We start from the raw sequence: 10631 nt of genomic DNA, 5'->3' as shown, positions 1-10631 counted from the left end.
CTCCACCTTCTGGGCTGATCATTCACTTTTGGTTCCCCTTGGTTCTTCAAGCCAGATCTTAACGAGACAGGCACCACAATGATTACATAGCCCCATCCACTCCAGGCTAATATGGCAGCACAAAGCGTGCCCACAGGAAGAATGGCTATCTTGTAGTCATTTTATAGGCAATTTGCTATTAATAGGCTGGAGGCAGATTTTCCACTCTTCAAGGACAATGCCACCTCAGAGCTGCCAGCTGATTGGATTTGCAGTGGCTCTAGTGTCAGTATCAGAGTTGAGCAGGAGGGTAACTTCAGGCTGAAGTGTTTTTGGGTGGGTGGGGCAGGACAGGAGGTGGAGTGAAAGAGGGTGGGTGAGTGCCTGTGATGGGCATAGGAGACCCCCCCACAAGGAAGTCCCCCTTGCTAAAGCTTCAAGGCTACCCACTTGGTGTGGGCCTCCTTTTGTCATAGATAACATATCATTGGGAGCAAGATGAGGCCTTTAAGTGACCATAGCTATTCTGATAACAGGTCTCAGACCTGACACATCTGTTTTTCTCAGCACAGATGTTGCCTGACCTACTAACTACTTGCAGCATGTTTGTTTTTTTGTTCCCAACACCGTAGCCTGTTTCAGGTTAAACAGCACTGATACTCTCATGCACCCCAAATAATTCTGATTATCCAACACCCTCTAATTGGTTTCGTACACTTGACTCTCCATAAACCTCAGCTCATCCAAAATTTGAATGTCCTCATATTAAATGACAACTCAGCTATCACATGTCCTCTCTCAAGTAAACCAAAGAATCTTAAATTTCTTGTCCATCTGTTTAAATCTCTCCATCATCTCACCCCCTTCAGCTTTGTAACCTCCTCTAGTGCAATAAATAACAAAAGGTAAAATTTTAAGGATGGCAAGTGAGGGGTGCCATTTAAGGTCCTTAATGGAGTGGGGGGGGCAGTGGTGGTGGTTGGTGTGGTGTTTGGGTTTCCCCACCTGAGGTCCTGCCTGCCTAACGTGAAATTGCATCTAGGTTTGGGCAGTTGGCTTCCCAGGGGAATCCTGTCTTCGCAATTTTATGCTCCCTTCCACCACCTCAAAATCCAACTAGGGGTGGAATCTAAAATTTTGCCCAAAATGTTCCAGTCTTCTACCTCTGACTCCTTATGTCCACCTCCATTCTCTCCACCATTTAGAATTTTACTTTAATCACACATTCTGGAATTCCTGAACTAAACACTTCTGCCACTCCACCTCCATTTGTCAATTATGCCAATCTCTACTTTAGTTCACTATTAATTTTTTCCCCATCAGAAAAAGGTCATTCCAAAATGTACCTTCAGAGGTGCTACATAAAAAGTAGTTAATGCTGATATCTGTTCTGAAACTGAAAATTGCTCTGAGCTATACCAGAGGAGGGCCACTCAAGAAATTACAAGAATCTGAATTCCCTGGTCATTGTTTGAGATATCCATCTTTATTATTAAGCCATACCTTGCTTTATGCCACCCCTTGCTGCATTAAAAAAAATCTTTTTAGAAATCTGATTGAACTCACTTGAAATTTGAAAACAAGTCAAATTACAAGGGCTCTTTATCTAATCAAATTAGAAAACTCTGAAATTTACAAAGTTGTTTTGTACAAATAAAGAACACAATTTGAGTTCTTCATTACAATAAATATTAAGTATCTGAACTAAATTATTGTTGATAAATACATTCTACGAGAGAAAAAAGTTGTCAAAATGCAGTTTATTATTAAACCAAAATACAGATGGAAGTATTGAAACAGTCAACAATTTATAGGTTTCAAAAAGGACTTGTGGATTTTCTTTTGAAAGTCTCTCAAATTCAATTAAAAAAATTAAGATGTAGCAATAGAGTTCCTTTTTTTCAAGCAGCACCTGCGCTACTTTCATTCCATTTCTATGAGCACAATACAGAGTCTTTGGTAGCCAGTGTGTAGGGGCAGCTCTGCTTCCTGTCATTTCCAAAAATAGTATAAAACGCAGACAAAATTAAAAATGCATCTAGCATTTGCAATGTGCTGGTGCTCTTTACTAGTGCTGGAGCACCAATTTTAAGAAATGAATATTTAAGATTGCCATACTGCACATATATATCCTTGTTCATAATTTTGTATGCTGTCATATTAAGATATAGAAAAAGGAGGGTTTCAAGACTTCCAGTCAATACAGATTGCACTTTTTCCTTCTTTAGCTGGCAGTTTGTTTTAACCAAATGGGGGTTAGGGAAAAGAGGGGAAAATGATGAGAAAACACTGCTGAATAATTTTGCATTTTGATGGAACTAGGAAATTTTTGTGCAATCTTTACTGAAGAGATCAATTTATCAGATTATTTAGTGACAATTGTACAAGTTGCATAAAATGTTTTACAGGAGCAGGTATGCTCAGTGGCAAAAACATGCAGCCCCGAGTTATAGTGCAAGCAAAATCTCTTTCCAAAACAATTTTGAATATTAATTTAGGGGTCAAAAATAGACCAGCAAAGAAAAATCTTGCAGAGTTTCTGCCTTGCTTACATCATCTTCCTATAGATTATGAAATTGTTGTCCAAATCTTGTGTGCCACCTTTTAACCATCATACTAGCATGAATGAGTGAAGCACATGAGTCTATAAAAAACATTGGGAACTAGAATGGCATGTGTTTCAGCTCATTGAAAGCAAAATGCAAAATAGTTTTGCGAGGCTGTGTAGAAGAACAATGGAACAACTACTGCAAAAAAGCTGGTAAAAGAATGATGACTGTCAATAACTGAAACAGTGAATATAAAATTGAAATTAAATTTGTGGTGACATAGGGAAAGCTGGATGAATTTATAAAGCAGTACATCTCATAAATCAGAAAACAAGAGAAATCAAAAACAAGTATTAAAATACTCATCATAAGAGCTGCAGTGGCTGTTAGGAGAAAGCTAGAGAATTTAACCATCACATTATACATAGGAACTCATACAAAACAGAAGAAAATACAGAGTTGAACATTTGATGTGATAAATACTAAACAAAAATATTTTTCAAATGATCAAATGGAAATTCAAGAGAATATCAGTTTAATAAATTTCCCTAATGCTCAAATTTGGTTCAATTTTAAAATTGTGAAATCTCAGGCTTTCAAAAGCTACCTGTTCTGTTGCTCACAGATGACTAAGACAGTGCTTGCTTTTGTATATAAAATTTCAAATTCTGCATTTAATTTTATATTGCCACAACCAATTAACCTAATACTTAAAGCTTCATTTTCTCCACTATCAACAGCGTGAAATACATTTGGTTTCTCAAAAGTAAACTTCCTTGAAATACTGGCTGCTCTACATACAAAGGCTGTTTTTCCTTCTACTCTATCAGCGTATAGGTTCAAACGTAATCCTGATCAGTAATTTAGCCCCTCAAATTGTGAAACAGGTTGTAAAAAAATATAACCAATATTGTTGCAAGCTTATATAGCGTTACAAAAGTTGGAACTTTTTTTTGCTGCAGTGGACTTTTGTAAACTTGTACAAGTTATCCCATGGTTCAACCAAACACCACCTCTATGGCACCTTGATGACTTGTGCTTCAATACTGCCGACCAGTGTCATGTTAGCTTACAATTTTCTAGTGTTTCTCTTGAAGAATAATGCCTACAAGCTCAACTTTCAAAGTATCATCTCTGGTTTATTATTCAGGTACTTCAGTTTCCACAAAATTACTTTGTACTGGGCAAACCCAGTTTTAGTGATATAGCACTACACCTTTCCTTTTCAAATACAGATATATTTAAAATAAGTTTCCCGACCTGTCCCCTCACACCCCACCCTGATACTGGTGAAAGTGATTTCAGTATGCATTAAATTTTTCTACTAAAACAGATTCCACAGTTCTTGCACACTTACCATTGTTATGCTTACAAGGCTCAGCATAATAAAGAACTGAAAAGCTCTGCCTTAAAATAATTTTTTTAAAACGTGATACATTATATTAGAAAATGATCCTTTGTTCGTTTCTTCAAACTTCTGGCACAGTATTAAATATTGCTTTGATTTGAGTTCTAAGAGATTGGAAGATGTTGCTTCAGGATTTCTTTTGTTGTTTGAGGCATTTTGTCAGGAAATTTTATCTGAAACTCTGCTATATAGTCACCGCGTTGAGTAGGTGTCTTAGGAAACGGTAAACCCTCGCCTCTCAGCCTCTTCACAGTCCCAGGCTTGATAACATCATTGCAAGGTAGGGGAATCACTCTGCCATCAATTGTAGGAATATTAACTGTACAACCACATAAGGCCTATGAAAGTAAACAAATGTTTAATTATACTAAGGTATTTAAAGCCACTTTCATCTGACAAAAACTGTAAAACAAATAAATTGTGTGCACAAAATGGAACAGGAGAAATCCATTTATTTTATCAGAATCATCTTTTTGAAGGAAATTTTTGCGGTACAGTACTGAGCAAATAATAAAGCATATTCAGGGAGCAGAAAGAATTGAGAGGTTCTCCAAGGCATCCTGGAAGTTCTGTAAAGTATATATAGGTGTTAAATTGAGATGCCCTGTGGTCAGATTGATGTGTTTTCAGTCATTGATTTAGGTTCTTAAAACATTGCATCTTTAATCATGCATGGCACTACTGAATTACATACTAATCCATATGCCCAGATCTTGCTTCCAGGGTATCAAATAATAACTGTTGCATCAGTAAGGTGGTAGGGTCCAATCTGAATTCTGAAGTGCTTTCAGAAATGCCCAAGACTTCTTGCATTATTCAAGATAACAGCCTTTGCTTAGCCAGTTAATTAATAAGGGCATTTTTGTTAATGGAATAAAAGATTATTTTGCCTTCATCAATTTTGCCACTATCCTGGGCTTAGCAATCACTTTCATTTATCTATTGTTTATCCTGCTGTTAGGCACCTTCTCAAATAGCAAGACAGAGCTTGGAAACTTGACAGAGGAAGAGTGAATGTGTCCCAATATTGTGGAATGGAGCACAAGTATTACAACACACTGTCAATTCAGTTGGCCTTCAAAACAAGTCTTGATTGTGTAGTTATGCCATAAAAAGAACCTTATCAAATTAAACCTCTTGTTTAAAAGAATCACCAAATTACTATCCACAAAAGGCAATCTGGTACTGTCAGAAAGGCAATTTAAAAACATGGTGATCACGTTAATGAGTCTCATCAAGTTCTCAAATTTCTGTATCAACAGCAGCAGTAATTAAGTTAACTACAGAGAATAGCTTCAGTTTGCACAACTGAGGGAGCCTTTTTTACAGTAATATTATTGCCTCCTATCCAAGAGGCAGCTTGCTGATATATTGATGTTGTGCAATTGAGCAAAAAATGTATTATTAAAACCAGTACATTTGCAACGAGACATCACACAATGTTTAATCCAAATTCCTGTATCACGCAATTCTGAAACACAATGCCCAGAGTTCCTTTATTCACCATCTCTCAAATAAAGGTAGTCTGACAGGTAACTAACCCCAGTTGCTCTTTACTCAGATCTAAAAGAAATTTCAGTAGAATATATTGGAGTGGAATTTCCTGTGGGAGCCTAATCAAGTTACACCCATTCATGAATGATCATTTTGCTGCCATCAATTTGTACACTGTAATTTACAAATTGACAAATAGCCCAAGGAATGTGCCGAACATATTCTATATCGAAGCACAGGAGCATTCAGCCCCTGGAGTCTGCTCCATCATTCAACTAGGTCATGGCTATCATCCATCCCAATGCTGTTTTCATGTGCTATCCTTATATTCCTTCATATCATTAGATTCTAGAAAGGTATCAATCTCTCTTGAATACAGTAAATGAGCTTCCAATTGGGTAGAATGTATTCCTTAAGTATGAAAATTGAAGTTTTGAGTCATCTTATCATTCATATACTGTGGTAAGAGGAGGTCCAAAGTAGACTTAAGGAAAACATTTCAAACCATCAAAATGAATGATACTGATATAATTAAAAATACAGTATGTTAAATGTGAGATGGGACGTTACTAAGACAGGCTGTGACAGAGATGAGGGAAGCAGCAAACATCCCCGAAACAATGGGCCAATTCTTTTGAGGAATGGCAATGACTGCCAGATTACCACTCCGATCCTATTTATTCGTCATCGGAATACTGCATTTCTCGTCCACACTTCTTCAGAAACGTGTACATATGTTCTGGAAGTCCCTCCTTTGTACGGCAGGAACACCGGCAAGCCAGACCAGACCCTCTTTTTACAGCACTAGCTGCCATTTTCCATAAAGGTCCCAAAGCAATTTTTGAGGGGGTCAGTCGTAGTTATCCAGGAGTTCAAAATGCTTTTAATCTTTCCAACATCTCCTATGTAACTTTACTGGCGAGTTGGAACAATCCAAAATCCCCTAACTCAGAGTTCTGAAAGGTTCAAGATGCAGCCCATTAGAAGTCCAAGCTTCCCAGGCAATTCCTGCAGTGTCAGTGCATGGGGACTTTTGAGGGCTTATCCTAGCAGATCCTTGGGGGTGCCTCCGGGTGACCATCAGGAGATCGGATGTTCTGAGCCCATATTTCAGAAAAAAAGACAGAACTAATCTGATTCAGGCCACTTTCCTGCCCTTTCCCTGTAACTCTTGATTCCCTTACTGATCAAAAATCTATCTATTCTCAGCCTTAAATATATGCAATGATTCTGCCCCCACAGCTTTGTGTCAAGGAATTCTAAAGACTCACAACCTTCAAAAGAAATTCATCTTCATCTCAGTCTAGACACTCCCATGAGGGCAAACATCACCTCAGCATTTACCCTGTCAAGTTGCTTTAGGATTGGTAATAAATGCTGGCTTTGCCAGCAATGCACACCATAATTAAAATCTGAGGTCATTTTTGAATCCAAGGGTGGAATTCTCCCAAGCGCGTTTGCTGGCATGGTGGATGAATATGGCAGGAGGACCAGAAACTGGTTTCATGCTGGCATGACCTTTCAGTGGGATCTTTCACTGGTGCCTGCCATGGTGGGTTGGAAAACTCACCAGGGATGGCATGAACCTCATCTGCATGCCATTAATGAGATGCACATGATGGCCCAGCCTGACTTTGCAGATCAAATAGGCTGGGTTTGCTTTTGCTGTGTCTTATGCTCACCAACCAATGTTGGTTAGAAGGTCCATTCATTTTTATTCTTCTTACACCTTTTCCTAGCAGTTTGATATCACTGAGTGGCTTACTAAGTCATTGCAGAAGGCAGTTAAGCATCAGTCACACTGCTGACACAATGGAGAGGGATGATGTAGTGGTACTGTCACTGGACTGGCATGCCACAGAATGCCAGTCCCAGGGAAATGCTCTGGGGACCTGGGTTTGAAATCTACCAAAGTAAACGTAACACAAAATCTGGAATTAAACTTTTGCTGATTGTCTATAAAACAGATCTGGTTCATTACTTATCTTTGGGGAATGAAATCTGTCATCCTCACATTACTGTGGATCTGCAGTCAGGCAATATGGTTGTCTCTTAAATGCCCTCTGAAATGGTTTAGGTCAGATCAAAGCCAATTAGGGATAGGCAACAAACACTTGCCTAAGCATCTGCCCAATTCCATAATCAAATTTTGGTGGGGGAAGCGGGAGTCGAATGATCAGCCATGAACATAATGAATGGGTGGAGCAGACTCAGCGGGCTCCTGCTGCTTTGTTTTTTTTTAAGGGTTTGGAGTCACGTGTAGGCCTGAATTAATAAAGAAAGTAGATTTCCTTCAATAAAAGAACACCAGAGTGCTTTTTAACAACAACCTAGTAGTTGCATGGTCACCATCGCTGATACTAGCTTTATGCCATATTTATTTAATTAATTAAATTTAAATTGCTCAGCTATGTTGGGGTCAGCACACATGGCTAAATTTTTCAAGGAAAGGTGATACCCTGCCCCAAGCATAAAAATGAGAGATTAGCCCGCTACAGCAGCTGGTGGAATCCAGGAATGACATTTTGCAGGCGATGGCCAATTTCACTATCACCACCATTATAGGTGGCCCTTTTAAAGTTGCCTCACCAGGGCATGCAAGTGCCCTTGGCAAAATTAAGGTCAGGCAGGGAGGCCCCATCGATGTAGTGGAGGGCGAAATGTTATTGCGGCTATGCCTTGCTGCTGGGGACCCTTCCATGGAGCCACCCATTAAGGAGCTCACCCAGGGGAAACTATCAGGAACTACTTGGCTGTCGCCTCAGAGAATGCCCACAAAGCAGGAAATGGCCCATAACTAGTTGCTAAGGTTCTCGACACTGGTAATATGATCAGGTAATGGAAAGACATACAGGCTCTACTTCCTGATGTCTTTCCACATCAAACTACCAATCTTCCCGCCTCTCAGTTTATCTCCAATCGGTTGGTAAAATTCAGTCTCAGAGTCGTAGAGGTTTACAGTATGGAAACGGACTCTTTGGTCCAACTTGTTCATGCCGCCCCCCTTTTTTTAAAGCCCTTAAACTAATTCCAATTGCCCACATTTGGCCCATATCCCACTGTACCCATGTCACTATCTAAATGCTTTTTAAAAGATAAAATTGTATTTGCCTCTACTACTACCTCTGGCAGCTTGTTCCAGACACTCACCACCCTGTGTGAAAAAATTGCCCCTCTGGACACTTTTGTATCTTTCCCCTCTCACCTTAAACCTATGCCCTCTAGTTTTAGACTCCCCTACCTTTGGGAAAAAGTATCGACGATCTACCTTGTCTATGCCCCTCATTATTATATAGACCTCTATAAGGTCAACCCTCAGCCTCCTACGCTCTAGAGGAAAAAGTCCCAGTCTATCCAACCTCTCCTTATAATTCAATCCATCAAGTCCCAGTAGCATCCTAGTAACTCTTTTCTGCACTCTTTCTAGTTTAATGATATCCTTTCTATAATAGGGTGACCAGAATTGCACACAGTATTCCATGGGTGGTCTTACCAATGTCTTGTACAGCTTCAACAAGACATCCCAACTCCTGTATTCAATGTTCTGACCGATGAAACCAAGCATGCCGAATGCCTTCTTCACCACTCTGTCCACCTATGATTCCACTTTCAAGAAGCTATGAACAAATGCGAGGTGATGCATTTTGGAAGGAATAATGCAGGGAGGAGTTACCTGATAAAAGGTAGACCAATTAAGAGTATAGAAATGCAGAGGGACCTGGGAGTGCAAGTGCACAAGTCTCTGAAGGTGGCAACCCAGGTGGAGAAGGTTGCAAAGAAAGCTTATGGAATGCTAGCCTTTATAGGAAGGGGTATAGAGTATAAGAGCTGGCGTCCAATGCTTCAGTTGTACAGAACGTTGGTTAGGCTGCATTTGGAGTACTGCGTCCAGTTCTGGTCACCTTACCACCGGAAGGATGTGGAGACCCTGGAGAGAGTGCAGACGTGGTTTACCAGGATGCTGCCTGGTATGGAAGGACTGGGTTATGAGGAAAGATTGGGTAAACTGGGGCTCTTCTCCTTAGAAAGACGGAGATTAAGGGAGGGATCTGATAGAGGTGTATAAAATAATGAAGGGTACAGATAGAGTCAATAGTGGCAGGCTTTTTCCTAGATTGGAGATAAATATCACGAGGGGTCATGAGCTAAGGGTGAGGGGGGAGAAGTATAATTTGGATACAGAGGGTCGTGGGGGTATGGAATGCGCTACCAAGTAAGGTGGTGGAGGCAGGCACGCTGGACTTGTTTAAGGTTTACTTAGATAGGCACGAGTGAAACAGGGATGGAGGGTTATAGGAGACAGTTTTAAAATGGGTCAGAGCCTCGGGACGATACGGAAATGTAATACTACATGTTAATGTTTTGTCTCTTTTAATCCGCAGGTGTGTTGGTCCAGTCCACCTTGTTGTCAAACGAGGCGCATGCACACAGTGGGTCTTGCGTGGGCTGCTCTTGGATGTTTCGAGAGTGGCCTAGTACTTCGCGTTGTGGTGTGCGCTTAAACCTGGACCAGCAGATGGGCACCACAACAGCTCAGTGACTATCACTGCTAGCTGTGCAGATACATGGATTTGGGCCAGTGTCTGTGGGAGTTTGCACATTCTCCCTGTGGTTGCGTGGGTTTCCCCCGGGTGCTCCGGTTTCCTCCCACACCCCAAAGATGTGCTCTTAGGCTGATTGGTGTACCAAATTGACCCTACACTATTCTTCCTGAATCTGGTTACAATAGGGGTACCATTCGCATACACATGGGGCAAGGTAGGTGTAGGAAAATGCTTTGTTAAGATGGCGGCGTGGGCTTGTTGGGCTGAAGGGCCTGTTTCCCGTGCTGGGTTGTTCTTTTTTCTTTGTATGTACCCCTAGATCTCTTTGTTCTGTAACTCTCCCCAGCACCCTACCATTAACAGAGTAAGTCCAGCCCTGGTTCAATCTACCAAAATGCATCACCTTGCATTTGTCTAAATTAAATTCCATCTGCCATTCGTCAGCTCACTGACTCAATTGATCAAGATCCCGTTGCAATTGGAGATAACTTTCTTCACTCTCCACTATGCCACCAATCTTGGTGTCATCTGCAAACTTACTAATCATGCCCCCTATATTCTCATCAAAATCATTAATATAAGTGACAAATAACAACAGGCCCATCACTGATCCCTGAGGCACACCGCTGGTCACAGGCTGGCCATGTATCGGAACAA

General features: G+C 40.6%; 1 protein-coding gene across 1 annotated transcript in view; it reads right to left on the bottom strand.

Annotated features, from left to right (window-relative positions):
- Positions 1–1732: 1732 nt before the first annotated feature.
- dnajb5 (DnaJ heat shock protein family (Hsp40) member B5) overlaps positions 1733–10631 on the bottom strand; it is a 49193-nt gene continuing 40294 nt past the window's right edge. Inside the window, exon 4 of the mRNA XM_080184107.1 lies at positions 1733–4274. Coding sequence (XP_080040233.1) covers positions 4041–4274 — 234 coding nt within the window. The 3' untranslated portion in view covers positions 1733–4040. The remainder of the gene's footprint in view (positions 4275–10631) is intronic.

This window comes from Carcharhinus amblyrhynchos, chromosome 1 (genome assembly GCF_965287045.1).
Source record: "Carcharhinus amblyrhynchos chromosome 1, sCarAmb.v2.hapA, whole genome shotgun sequence".
Taxonomy (NCBI): domain Eukaryota; kingdom Metazoa; phylum Chordata; class Chondrichthyes; order Carcharhiniformes; family Carcharhinidae; genus Carcharhinus; species Carcharhinus amblyrhynchos.
The sequence above is the reverse complement of the archived record's forward strand: the minus strand, read 5'-3'. Positions and strand labels throughout refer to the sequence as shown.